This window comes from Saccopteryx leptura, chromosome 9, assembly GCF_036850995.1.
Source record: "Saccopteryx leptura isolate mSacLep1 chromosome 9, mSacLep1_pri_phased_curated, whole genome shotgun sequence".
Taxonomy (NCBI): domain Eukaryota; kingdom Metazoa; phylum Chordata; class Mammalia; order Chiroptera; family Emballonuridae; genus Saccopteryx; species Saccopteryx leptura.
The window spans coordinates 90,281,698-90,296,425 of NC_089511.1; the positions used below are offsets into that span (position 1 = coordinate 90,281,698).

The 14,728-nt window shown below is 38.7% G+C and overlaps 1 protein-coding gene across 7 annotated transcripts in view; it reads left to right on the forward strand.

Annotated features, from left to right (window-relative positions):
• Nucleotides 1-14,728, forward strand: part of MAPK8 (mitogen-activated protein kinase 8) — a 90,595-nt gene that overhangs the window by 73,350 nt on the left and 2,517 nt on the right. For 4 of the 7 annotated variants that reach the window (XM_066349118.1, XM_066349117.1, XM_066349116.1 and 1 more), the window contains 5 exons: nucleotides 3,670-3,741; nucleotides 4,960-5,142; nucleotides 5,425-5,549; nucleotides 6,065-6,128; nucleotides 13,599-13,676. In XM_066349118.1, the coding sequence (XP_066205215.1) occupies nucleotides 3,670-3,741; nucleotides 4,960-5,142; nucleotides 5,425-5,549; nucleotides 6,065-6,128; nucleotides 13,599-13,676 (522 nt within the window). Of the gene's footprint in view, nucleotides 1-3,231; nucleotides 3,304-3,669; nucleotides 3,742-4,959; nucleotides 5,143-5,424; nucleotides 5,550-6,064; nucleotides 6,129-13,598; nucleotides 13,677-14,728 lie in introns of all 7 variants that reach the window. The other 3 variants (XM_066349120.1, XM_066349122.1, XM_066349119.1) reach the window with 2 other exon arrangements.

Below are 14,728 nucleotides of genomic sequence, written 5' to 3' on the forward strand. Positions count from 1 at the left end.
GGCTACTGGTAAAGTTCATTTACGCCACTGTAAATTTTACGAATTTCAACGAGGAAGAAATGCTACAGAAGCATGTCTGTCGCATCCACCATATTCCCTGGACTCAGCACTCTCCGACTATCACTTGTTTTTGTCCTTACAAAATTTTTTGAAGGGCAAAAAATTCAAAAATGAAGAAGATATCAAACAAGCACTGGTTCAATTTTTCGCATCAAAAGATAAAACATTTTTCAAAAATGGGATATACAAACTGCCCTCACGCTGGCAAGAAATCATTAATAGTAATGGCAGTTATATTATTTAATAAAGTTTATTGACGGTAAGAAAAATTTGTATTTTGTTTTATTCCAAAAACGGACAGAACTTTCCAGTAGACCTTACACATATATTTAAGAAGGAAGTTTTATTGACTCTCAGAAGGTGAATAAGTTTGCATAGGTCTTACTGACTTAAATTATAACTTTTTAAATGTGGTAACTTCATCCAAAAGACTCCCTAAAATAGGACCTAGACATTTTTTCTAGGAAGGGATCTGGAACAGCAGTTCACTTTGAGTTAAGAAACTCTAGTAAGTCAGTCTTCATGATTCATTTTTATAAAAGATACCATTGAACTAAGAATTTTAGCCTAATTTCCTTTTCTTTTCTGAACTAATTAAAAACACTTTAAACATTTATGATTATTCTTTTGTTCTTAAATAAACATGCTGTTTGGTTTTCTTACTGTCTACCTAAAATTGTATTCTACCCTGTAGAATGTAGTTAGCTGTATTTAATACTAGACACATTGGGATTTTGTTGTTTTTTGGTTGGTTTTTCTTTTTCTTTTTTTCTTATCTCAGGAAATTGAGTCAAATGTCATGCTTAATTATGATAACTACATTAGCTATTAAGGTTAAACATAAGAACTTCCTTCTTTTAAAGACACTCTCCCTCCTACCCACTCTCACCTATTTTAACAACTTTGTTTCTTACTTTGTCTTTTACAAAGCTTTTTGGAAAGTATGATATAATAGAATATATTTAAACTGCCTAATAAGCTAAGCAGTTAGACTCTTTAAGCTGGTTTTATGAGTGAACCAGGTTTGTCATGTTCTGATAAGTGTTCACTGACCTGGACAGTAACTTCTCCCATGCTCGCAGCTTTCAAAATCTGTTTACAAATATGTTAATATGTTTTCTTAAAATTTTCTTCATAAGTTATGTCCTGGACATTTAACTAAAATTTGCCATTCTGTATAAAATCTATAAGAAAATTTTATTGTAATAGATTTTTTTTTTTTTGTATTTTTCTGAAGTTGGAAATGGGGAGGCAGTCAGACAGACTCCTGCATGTGCCCAACCAGGATTCACCTGGCATGCCCACCAGGGGGTGATGCTCTGCCCATCTTGGGGCGTCGCTCTGTTGTGACCAGAGCCACTCTAGCGCCTGAGGCAGAGGCCATGGAGCCATCCCCAGCGCCTGGGCCGTCTTTGCTCCAATGGAGCCTTGGCTGCGGGAGGGGAAGAGAGAGACAGAGAGGAAGGACGGGGGGAGAAGCAGATGGGCACTTCTCCTGTGTGCCCTGGCTGGGAATTGAACCCGGGACTCCTGCACGCCAGGCCGACGCTCTACCACTGAGCCAACCAGCCAGGGCCTTGTAATAGATTTTTACCAAAATGAAAGCCCTGGAAAAAAATATTCTCTGAACTGATTTATGAATATTAATTTTCCTCCAAAATTTTATCTTTGAAAGTTGCATTATATCATAAATGTAACATTTGCATGTATTTTAATATGAAATATTGGAGAAACTTTAGTTCCAAAGAGTTTCAAAAATGTATTTCCAATTTAGCTCCTAAATTCTATGATGAATTGGTAGTCTCCTTATAAGAATGTATTAGCCCTGGATAGGTAGCTTAGTTGGCAGGAGGATCGTCTCAGTGCATCAAGTCATAGGTTCAATCCCAGGTAGGGCACATACAGGAACCAACCAATGAATGCGTGGATAGATGGAACAACAAATCAGTGTTTCTCTCTCTCTCTCCCTTCCTCTCTCAATAAATAATTTTTTAAAAAAATTAAGATTGGAAACAAACACAAAGTATGTACTAGATAGAACACTTTAATTTCTCAAATTCTCCAGCATGGGTAAGGGATGCTTCTCTCTCTAGCATTAGTCTGCCTTTTTCATCTTTTGCCCTTAAAGATTTTGAACCTTCAAACTTCAAAGACAAGTGCAAGTTTCTAAAGCTTTCCTTTTAAGTTTCTCATTCTTCCCCTTTCCTGTGAAACTAACTGCAGGCACCTGATCTCGTTTTATCTGATTTTTAAACTCAAGAAATATAAAATGTCAGCGTGTGCTGTTAGCTTTTGTGAAACAGGTGGAGATCTTCAAATTGCCCATTTCTCTGTTTAGTGGATTCCTTTCAGCCTTGATTAGAGCTCCCATCAAAGTGAGAACTTTCATACTGTTTTCAGCCAAAACTAATGTCTTAAATAAAAATCACTTTAGTTTAGAAACTTTAGGTGGAAAAACATGATGCATACTTTTTTTACTCAGTTTTCTTACTTGATCATTTGTTCATTCTCTGTGCAGTTGTTCCTTTGGGGACCACAGGGTAAATGTAGTGTGTCATTGCCAAGAAACCTAATGAGTCAATTCAGAACAAACATAGGACTACTCAGATAAATTCATGAAATCCAGTTTGAAAATTTCTGAAGACCTTTAGATTAATTTTTAACTATAATTATTCATAGAAATACATGTTTTCTGTTTAATATGTAACATACTAGATTATTTCTGCTCATGCTTTTCCTTTTATTTGACTTAAAGAGAGAGCATAATGCACAGCTGAACCTCAGTGGTATCAAGATTTCATATTTTTGTGTTTTGCTACCTCGTGTACTTTTTCAACCATACTTACAAAGTTTGTATTTAGTTCTGTTTCATATTTTATGAACAGATTTTCAGTGACAAAATGTATAGGCTTTTTAATCATGTAATTTTTGTGCATAGCTCTCACTTTAAAATCAGATATACAGTTAAAAGGCCACTTCATGTTTGCTTTTGTGAATGAAAGCCTTTTGAAAAATACTTTGTGTTTTAAATTATTCCATTAGCTGAAGTTAAAATCACTTTTTTCGTTTTGTGATGTTTTGTAGTTTTTATATAATGCAGTCATATTATGCTTTTTTGATTTTAATGACCTTTTGCTTTGCTTCTTCTTCTTTTGTGCTGCAAACATATAGTGGATTTATGGTCTGTGGGGTGCATTATGGGAGAAATGGTTTGCCACAAAATCCTCTTTCCAGGAAGGGACTGTATCCTTGAGCTGCTGCAGCAGTTTAATCAGTTAGGTGATGGACTTCCTTATGTTTTCTAAGGAAAGTGAATACGGTGCATTCTTACATGTGAGTTTTTTTTTTAAACAAAGTTTGTGGCTGTTATAGTTCAAAAATTGTTGAGTCAAGAAGCTGAAACACTTGTAGGCTGCATCTAGCATTAGGACATACAGTCTCTGCTGGTCATTAGAGCACATTCACTGTCACTCATTTTTATTTTTGTTCTGCTTTCTATAATTTTAAAGTATACATGGTGTGTGTGGTGTTTTTTTTTAATGTTTATATATATATTTTTTTAATTTTAACCAAAATCTTTATGTTAATGTCATTGCATTTTGTTTTCAGTTGACATTTGGTCAGTTGGGTGCATCATGGGAGAAATGATCAAAGGTGGTGTTTTGTTCCCAGGTACTGATCGTATCCTTATCTTTGGCCTAACGTAGTTTTTGAAGGTCAAAATGTATGATGGCACTTCAGCTAGGTCAAGTAGAATGTATTTTGTCTCTCCCTAATGACATTGTTAAATTACTCGGCTCTTTAAAAATACCACCTGCTATTTGACATAGACTTTCCTTTCTCTCACTTAACAATTGTGTTATATGTTATTTCTGAGAACTGCTCAAATTAATTATCCACAATTACTTGCTGGCTTTGAGTTGATTTATTTAACCTGAATAAAAATATCATGGCTTACATTGAAATATTTTAATAATTATACACTTGATTAAAGCTAGAAGTACTTAGGACTTTTAACATGCACTTTGGAATAGTCTGTTGTTTCTGGTCATCCTTTGTTTTCATGCCCCGACCCTACCTCCTTTTTTGTTAACGTTCTGTGTGTTTTGTGCCTCTGGGTTGTTGTCTCATTTCTCAGCCTAACATACTGATTTTTTCATCTGAGAATTTTGGCAGTAATAGTTTTATTATGGTGTAAATAGATTGGGATTCATGCTTTTTGTTTATCTGACTACTTTTAATATTTATATTACTAGTGAGTGATCTACTATGTGTTTATCGGCTAGTAACAGAATTATTTCAGGAAGAGGAATGGAAAAAGCACTATAGGTTACAATAAGAAAGTTTTAGTTCCTAGGAGGATGGATTCTAGGGAATTCTAACCTTATACCTTACCAAAATGCTGATTCATCTTCATAAGCTTCAGAGCTTTAAAACACATTTATTTAACATAAGCTAAACAAGGAATGGTTAAAGAAAATTCTACTTTTATAAGAAATATTTCTTAGTCTCTAGGATATGCATTCACATTTTCTGATAAGCCAGAAGAAAAGGTAAATTTTGTGTTCTAGAATTGTGTACACTGTACAGTATACATTTAGAGTCCCTGTGAGTAGTAATTATCACTGTTCTTTGAGTCACTTGTCATTTGTATTTAGAATTTGTTTAAGCTTTTATTTTTATGATAAAATCAATATGAGACACATACACATTCTCTCTAAATAAGGTGAACACAGCTTGTTCTTTGATCCTTCCTACCTTTTGCAAGGTGGCTATAAGGTGCAAGATTTATAACTGCCACATTCTTCCTTAGAATTTTATCATTGTTATTTTAATATGACTATGACTAATGTGTTGAACATTAGCTACAGAGCATTTTTCTTAGCTACTTGATACTAGATATTGATCAGTGGAATAAAGTTATCGAACAGCTTGGAACACCATGTCCTGAATTCATGAAGAAACTACAACCTACAGTAAGGACATATGTTGAAAACAGACCTAAATATGCTGGATATAGCTTTGAGAAACTCTTCCCCGATGTCCTTTTCCCTGCCGACTCAGAACACAACAAACTGAAAGGTACTTTTTATAAATACAAACATTTAATGCTGTGTGTATGTGTGTTAACTTATGATGGAACATAGACCAGGTTATTTCTGGATAGTGGAACAAAGTAAGGTTTTAGTTAATTTTTTCTATAACTATATATTTTTTCATCCAATGTATGACTGGGTTTTATAGTAAAATCTAGTTTTTAAAAAACATAAACTTTTTACAAAATGATAATTTTGTTTCTGAAGTGTATTGCTAATTTAAAAACCTTAATGAGATACATGTACATTAACATCATTATTTTTGCAGCCAGTCAGGCCAGGGATTTATTATCCAAAATGCTGGTAATTGACGCATCTAAAAGGATCTCCGTGGACGAAGCCCTCCAGCACCCGTACATCAACGTCTGGTACGACCCTTCTGAGGCAGAGGCTGTGAGTTCTTCCTTCCTGTTTGAAGAGCATATCGCCTCTTTCAGTTAGAATTAAAGGAGACATTTTAGTTTTGAATAATAAAACAGATGACTGATGATGGTTTTCTGTTTTTGCATTGAAATTAACCTAAGTTAATGAGCCTATTCAAGCACTCCTAGGCAACATACAGTTACCTCTCACAGTTTCTTGCCTTCTTGTCTTGACACCTGATCTGATGGGCTGGTACATAGTTATGAAACAAATTACCTTATCCAAAGCATAGCCCCGTTCTATGATATAAACCGAATGTGACCACTTCAAAAGCTAAAAGAAAATAAAAAGATAGTTGAACATCATTTTCCTGTCATGCAGGAGTCTTCCAAAACTAGTCATTTCATAGGAAGATGATTCATCAGTCTTGGTTTCATAATATATTTTTACAAACCCTTTCTGTCTGGCTAATATTTCAAATAATTATGAAGAATTTACATATTCCCAGTAAACTAACTCAATGATTATTGCCTTCTGTTCTCCAGCCACCACCAAAGATACCCGACAAGCAGTTAGATGAACGGGAACACACAATAGAAGAGTGGAAAGGTAACAGTCATTGGGTTCTTAGAGGTATAGCTAAAAGAGCTTTGGCTCTTTGTGTTGACTTTTCATCATGTTGGGGAAACTACAGATATTATGTATTATTTGTAACTCATACTTGATAGTATGATTATTAATATTTTTTGCAAAAATAGAAAGTAGGTCTCCTTTCCTCCCTGACTAAATTCAGTTCTCTCACGTCCCCACCCCAGACAGAAATATTCGTTCTTTCTGGAATGTTTTGCTCTTCCATAGTCTACAAGTACACAGGCATGCGTGTTTGCTGTTTGCCCTTCTCCTCTCTTACCCCTTTAATCCCAGGTGGGCATACCCTGTGCACAGTTGCTGTTGATGTGATCACGTGGTATAGGGTTATCCTCATGCTGCATGTATCTGGCACATCCGCAGGTGCTCTACTGTTGTGTGATGTGTCACAAGTTCTATATCCAACTTCCCCCTGAAGAGTACTTCAGTTGTGTCCAGTCTGTTGTTATTTCAAATAACTGGGGTTTTCTTGTGCGCATATGAGAACATGCCTATAAAAAAGTCCTACAAGATTTGCTGGGTCAAAGGTTATTTTCCAATTATCTCCAGATAACTTTCCAAAGGAGCTGTAGCAATGTACATTCCCATCAGCACTGTATGGGAATGTCTGTTTACCCTTGCTTCACCAGTGGAGTAAGTTCTCTTTTAATCTTTGCAAATCCAATATAGTAGTTTTATTTAGGAATATGGTTGAACATTAATAATGCTTTGATAGTCATGAAAGTGTTAAAATATTTCTTTTGTTAAACGATTCCCTGGGACATTTAGGCCAGGTAATTTTTAGATTCTTTTGCCTCATTTGTGTGCTTGTCATTTACTGTTTGCACCACTTTTGGGCAAGTCACTTAACCCTCCCCCCTAATTACCTGAACTTAAACTGGGTACAGAAGACTTTTTATTAAGAATTAAGTACCTAAATCTTAGGAAGGCAAAAGACACTGGTATTAGGTACTGAACAGGTGATCCATCTATAGATTTATTTGTGAGGAATGAATTTTATTCTTTCTTCTTAGGAATAACCAGAGATTATTCCTGAGTTGGCTTTGGGAGACATATAATTAGACTCTTAGAGCCGACTGCATGATAGAATTGGGTTGAACCAGGTGCCTTTATGTATGTAATAAGTAATACACAAACAGATAACTGTGAGCCACACTATGTATTAAAATATACAACCTGATATTATTATGTCATTACATTTAGAATAGATATTTCTGGTATCTGGTGGAATCTAACAAGCCACCAGATGTAAGACATACCATACTGTACCCCTCAGAGAGGGGGCACTGCCCATTTCACTGTGGCACTGGTTATAAGTTACAGCCCAATTTCAGAGATATTAAACTGTGGGGAAAAAAAGTGCATCTTAAAATTGATGGAATGTAGTGTTTCCGTTTGTATAAGGATATACCTGCCTGACCAGGTGGTGTGGTGTAGTGGATAGAGTGTCGGACTGGGATGCAGAGGACCCAGGTTCGAAACCGTGAGGTCGCCAGCTTGAGCGCAGAGTCACTGGCTTGAGCACGGGATCATAGACATGACCCCATGGTTGCTGGCTTGAGCCCAAGGTTGCTGGCTTGAGCAAGGGGTCACTCACTCTGCTGTAGCCCGCCCCCCTTCCCAGTCAAGGCACATATGAGAACGCAATCAATGAACAGCTAAGGAGCCGCAACGAAGAATTGATGCTTCTCATCTCTCTCCCTTCCTGTCTGTCTGCCCCTTTCTCTGTCTCTCTCTGTCTGTGTCACAAAAAAAAAAAAAAAAGATACACGTTTACCTTTATTCTGTATCTTTTTCTCCCAGCTCCAAGTGCTGCTCAGGAATTACCTACAAACTGTCCTTTTCAAGAGCAGCTTAGAAGTTTTAGCATCATAACACAAAAGAAAAATTCATTGCCAAAGCCATTAACTGTAGATTGCTTTGCCTAGTTAGCACTGCTAATTAGCTTGATTCTTCTACCTAATCGGTTTTCATAAAGGAGTACTGTTTTCTCATTTTAGAAGAAATCCTCCTATCTGCAATGCTGATCATTCCTTTTTGTTTTCAGGGGTCTCTAGCGCTTGTTCATTCCAACATCCACTTATTTTACCTGATTACCAACGTAAACATTGTCAATCCCTATATAATAACAGGTTCTTTATCAGAAGTTTAAAGAATTACAGACTCCTTAAAATTCTGTGCAACACTTTTTTTTTTTTTCAAACAAAGAGAGACAGGAAGGGAAAAAGATGAGTAGCATCAACTCGTAGGTTGCGGCACTTTATTTTTATTTTTTAACATGAATAACATTTTAATAAAAAGATAACTATTTTCCAAATTATGAGAAATTTAGGAGTGTAACACTGTTTTTTTTGTTGTTGGTTTTTTTTTTTATAAATAAATTTTTATTTTAATGGGTGACATCAATAAATCAGGGTACATATATTCAAAGAAAACATGTCCAGGTTATCTTGTCATTCAATTCTGTTGCATACCCATCACCCAAAGAGAGATTGTCCTCCGTCACCTTCTATCTAGTTTTCTTTGTACCCCTCCCCCTCCCCCTCTCCCTCCTTCCCTCCCCCCATAACCACCACACTCTTGTCCATGTCTCTTAGTCTCGTTTTTATGTCCCACCAGTGTATGGAATCCTGCAGTTCTTGTTTTGTTGTTGTTGTTGTTTTTTTACTTATTTCACTCCGTATAATGTTATCAAGATCCCACCATTTTGTTGTAAATGATCCGATGTCATCATTTCTTATGGCTGAGTAGTATTCCATGGTGTATATATGCTACATCTTCTTTATCTAGTCTTCTATTTTTTTTTTACAGTGATTAAAGCCTTTAAGCAAACTCTTGGCCAATACAGCAAGAATCCATAAAAGAGTAGTGTCCTTAACATGTTCACCAAGTCCACGTTGGCCCCAACACCATGCCAAATCTCTGAAAAATGCAACCCAACCCCAGTTCAGTCTGTTAGGAGTTGTCACAAGGAGTAGGAGTCCAGGAAAAGTCCACATCCAGGAAAAGTCCGCATGGCACTGGAATTGTTGTCTCAATTCTATACTTTGCAGCTCACGTCCAAGTCCCAGTGACCGCTGCTTCTAGCTGGTAATGATTAGGTAGACTGGAAAAGCCATTTGTAGCATGCGTGGATATGGAACTTCTGTTCTCTTCCGCCTGGAGAGATGAGACCAGGTTGCTCTTCCCTGGAGCTCTGCGACTGTGGCATGGTAAAGAGAACCTTGGGATACACTAAGCTGGGTGGCAAAGATAGATTCATAATAGAAGTTGGCAAAAGGGGGAAAGAGAGCTCTAAATTAGGAGTAGGTTCCAGCCTGAAATCCAGTGGGGCATTGAGGTAGGAGGAATAAAGGAAACACTATATATTAAACAAAGCAGCAGAAAATAGGACTATCAACACCCACAACAGAGATCTTCCAGGGAAGAATAAAAAACCTGACTATTCAGGCAAGACATAGTTAAGTGGCCCTTGTGCAAGTGAGATCAGTTTACCTGCTTCTTGGAAGAAATACCCTAGGCTCGTCCACAGTGTCTTAGATGGGGCCGATGGCCCTGGGCACCTTCAGCCTTCAGTGGCAAACCCCAGCATTCTGGGCAAGGTTAGGTCATAGGTGGCTGGAGCAGGGCTGGAAGAGACTGCACCCTCCCTTAGAGGAGCGAGGGGGAAGCCTACCTTCCAGTGTCCCTGTTTCCTCACAGCAGAGGCATGTAAGCCTGGCAGGCTTTAGCTCAATGACCTTCCTTTCCACTATTGAAGCAGGACCCACATGACATCCTATGAGACCCCTTTGGGGCGTTGGAGCCTTTAAGGGTGTATCCTAAAAGCTGGTAGTTTGCCTGATCTCTATTGGGCTTTTTCTGCCTCTAGGTATCTTAAAAGCCATGCTCAGAAGATCTCGCTGAGGGGTTTGAGGATCCCCATCCGCCTATATAAATCTATTCTTTAGGGTAGCTTGATCAACACGGGCATTCCTAGGCCCTGGCCGCTTGGCTCAGTGGTAGAGCATCGGCCTGGTGTGCCAGATTCCCAGGTTCGATTCCCAGCCAGAACACACAGAAGAAGCGCGCCTCTCCACCCCTCCCCCCTCCTTCCTCTCTGTCTCTCTCTTCCCCTCCCGCAGCCAAGGCTCCACCGGAGCAAAGCCACCCCAGGCTCTAAGGATGGCCCCGTGGCCTCTGCCTCAGGTGCTAGAATGGCTCTGGTTGCAACAGAGCAACACTCCAGATGGGCAGAGCATTCCACCCTGGTAGGCGTGTTGAGTGGATCCCGGTCGGGCGCATGCGGGAGTCTGACTGCCTCTCCATTTCCAACTTCAGAAAAATACCAAAAAAAAAAAAAAAAAAAAAAAGGCATTCCCTTGTGCTAAAGCTCCAGGGAGCATGGAGTGAGCTCGAGTATGTCCTATGAAACATGGAGCTCTGTGTTGACATACAAGTCTTTGAAAAAGGAGGAACTGCTGAAATAGTTCATCAGCATTTGTCCCTAAGACAGCAGTCTTTATAGTGGAAACACCGTAAGTAAATATTTGCTGTCTGTATATAGATTAAAGGGGGAATATGGCAAATGCTGAAAAGCCATGATAATGGCATATAATTCTAGACTTTGAGCTGATTTTAAGTTGACAGTTTCAGTATAAAGTCCATTGATTTGCAAGAGCAATTGACCATTTAGTGGAAGTTTCCCAGAGCCATTGTTGTTGATCCTTTGAAAAAAGGAACAACAATAATTTTGAGTCTCAAAACCTATAAGCTGTAAGGGTCGCCTATGCCCCTTGATAATCAAGAAGGCAACAAGATCAAAATATGGAAGTGTATTCCATGGGCTATTAAATGGTTGCTAGCCAGCAACCTTGGGATCATGTTGATATGATCCCATGCTCACACTCAAGCCAACAAACACATGCTCTAGCTGTCGACCTCAATGTTACCAGGCTGACGCTCAATCCACTGCACAATCAGGCTCATTTAAATCTTTTAACAGGTATCTGGGTAAGCACCTACAATGTACTGGTCCTACCAGGAAAGAGAAGTTAATAAGACCAATGTGCTTCAAGCCCTCACTGAAACGGAATTAAACATTTGCAGTAAAGAATGATATGGTATGACACGGTATAGTACGGAGTGCTGCTGGAGTTAAAACATAAAGCTTCTAGTCACAGCTCCGTCCTTGATCCAGCTTGAGGAACACTAGTCAAGCTGTAGCTGCTCTTGTACCAATTGAGCAGCTGCCCTAAGTTTCTCCTGAGAAAGGGGCCATTGGTCTACCCATACTGGATTATCTGATTTCCAAGTAATTGGGTCTGCACAATGCATTATTCAGGTAGCAGGAGCTACCAAGGCCCCTATGCTAAATTTTGATATCCTAATCCACACCTTCTGGTGTTGGGTGCCACTTCTATGGGGGTGAGAATTCCTCGCTGTTCTTTCCCTAGACCCTTGGTGGGCAAAAATCCCCGATCAAGCATCTGAGTACTGACTAAACCATTAGGACTGACAAGCAACGCTCCCATATTTTTCAAAACATCTCTACCTCACAAATTAATTGGCCATCCAGGGGGCACATAAGGCTTAAAAAATCCAGAATGACCTTCTTAATCTTCCCAATGTAGAAAACTAGAACTTTGTTGAGGGGATTTACTCTGCCCTATACCTTGTAATTCTGTGGCTGCTGCATAAGTGGGCCAGGAAGGAGGCCAATGTAGCTTAGCAATAACAGATACATCAGCTCCAGTATCTAAAAGTCCTTTAAATTTATGCTCATGTATTGTTAGTTCCATTTCAGGGCGTTCCTGACCTATTTTTTTTTTAAATCCAATTGGCAAAATCAGAGGAGCCAAATCACCAAATTGCTTGGGGCCCCTTTTGCAGGATGTGGCTTGAGAGGCAGAATTAGCATCCTTATACTATTCTGTCTGAATTAGCCGTGAGAGACATTCTTTTTTTATTATTATTAATTTTGATGGGTTGACATTGATAAAATTGTCCTCTGTCACCTTCTAACTGGTTTTCTTTGTGCCCCTCCCCTAGGTTGCGGCACTTTAGTTGTTCATTGATTGGTTCTCGTATGTGCCTTGACACCAGGTTGGGGGAGGGGCTCCAGCTGAACCAGTGACCCCTTGCTCAAGCCAGCGACCTTGGGATCATGTTGATGATCCCACACTCAAACTGGCAACTCCTCACTCAAAGCTGGTGACCTTGGGGTTTCGAGCCTGGGACTTCAGGGTCCCAGGTTGACGCTGTATCCACTGCACCACCACTGGTCAGGCAACACTTTTTGCTTATACATTTTTCTTAGAATAGTGTTTATTGCTTTTATGCAATTCTTAAATTATTCCTTGACCCCGAAAAGATGATAAATAATGGCTTTGTAGCATACACCCATCCTCTTAAATAGATCATAAGAGTCACAGGTTCATCACACTTGACACCAGGATCACATAGAAGACTACAGGGCAAGAGATACACCAGCAGGGCAGCACCTGGCCTGGTCTCTAATTGGAGCATTCCTCACAGCAGTCCAATCACTGCTAGGAAAAGAACAAGGCTCCCATGGAGAAATCTTGACAGTGAGAACATGTCATATGTCATGCTTTTCAGCTCATAAGTATTTGAAGTATAGCCATCTGCTTCTTTTCCTTTAATAACAATGTATTTTCATACCATTCCATTAAAGGGGCTTCCACATGCTTTCATTTTAATCTTTTTATTTATTTTATTTCTTAAGAGAGAGTGGGGGGGGGTAGAGAGATGAAAATTGTCACCTCATAGTTGCTTCACTTTAATTGTTTATTGATTGCTTCTCATATGTTCCTTGACTGTGGGGCTCAAACTGAGTCAGTGACCTCTTGCTCAAGCCAGCAACCTTGGGCTCTAGCCAGCAACCTTGGGATCATGTTGATATGATCCCATGCTCACACTCAAGCCAACAAACACATGCTCTAGCTGTCGACCTCAAGGTTACCAGGCTGACGCTCAATCCACTGCACAATCAGGCTCATTTAAATCTTTTAACAGGTATCTGGGTAAGCACCTACAATGTACTGGTCCTACCAGGAAAGAGAAGTTAATAAGACCAATGTGCTTTAAGCCCTCACTGAAACGGAATTAAACATTTGCAGTACAGAATGATATGGTATGACACGGTATAGTACGGAGTGCTGCTGGAGTTAAAACATAAAGCTTCTAGTCACAGCTCCGTCCTTGATCCAGCTTGAGGAACACTAGTCAAGGCAGAAGTTTTGTTTCTTTCAGCGTATTTTGCAGTTGAGGATCAAGGAATTGTTTTTAACATCTTTGAAGCTTGGGCCGACATTTACAGACCCTCTGCCATTGGAGGATAATGTTAAAAATGTTTACTTAAAACATTCATGTCTTGTGAGACTGGCGCCAGGCTTTGAAAAGTTTGTTTATGTTCGCCTTTTTTTTCAGAGTTGATATACAAGGAAGTTATGGACTTGGAGGAGAGAACCAAGAATGGAGTTATACGGGGGCAGCCCTCTCCTTTAGGTTGGTTACAATATAAGCTTGGTTAAGATTGCAGTTTACGATCTTGTGTTGTAATCTTCAGTGGCCCAAAACCTGCAGTTCTTTCATATTTACTGCCATTATTATTCAAAGTTTAATAAGTGTAAGGAATATAATTTGAGTGTTTAAATTGGAAAGCATTGGTAAGCTGTTGTACTGGTGCACTGTACTAATATATTGGTATCTGAATTCATCTAGTGCACATCTTTTTCTGTGATACTGACATTCTATTGGAGAACACACATTTTTTTCTTGGCATTGTTGTCTTTAAAGAAATTTCTTACAAGTCAGTATACTTATCTTTCTGTGATTTAACAGTCTTTACTTTGTTATACAAAGTAAAAAGTAAATTAAAGCCTCATTAGAAAATTTGGTACATGTGATACCAAGTTAGCATCTCGTTCCTTTTAATATTTTTGATTTGTTGAACCAAGTCAGTAACATTAAAAACTACCATTAGAAAGTGTTCTATCTCTAATAAGAAACTGGTTTGCAGTTCTTTTATCATAAGCTCATATTTCATTTAGTACCTGTAAAAGCGTGAAGACTTGAGGGGACAAGTTCAATGACAGGCAGCTCCTGCACATTAATCAAGTACGTAGCTGCACAGCAGACTGGTGGTTGACGTACATTGTTTCATTCAGCCCTCAAGACCCTGTAGGAGAGATTATTACACATGCTACGGATGAGGGAACTAAATTCACAAAAGTAAATGACGTAAGATTACAAATCTATTATGTAGAAAAACTAATTCTTGAAGCCACGTTGAGTAGGAACTTTGGAGGGCGTGGTTTTCCTAGCATGCTGTGTGCCCTCTAGCTGGGAGCAGAAACTCCTGTTTGGGCTGCAGAGGTGAGGACAGATTTAGAAGAGGTAGAATTTGAGCTAAGCCTTGAGGCTGAATTGTGTTTCAACAGATAGGTCTCGAATTTGAGTAAAACTATGCCATGTTAGTAATCCCTCAAAAATTCTTCTACATTCTAAGAAAAAAAAATGGGATATTTTATCTGTTTAGGTGTAAAGTTATAACTATA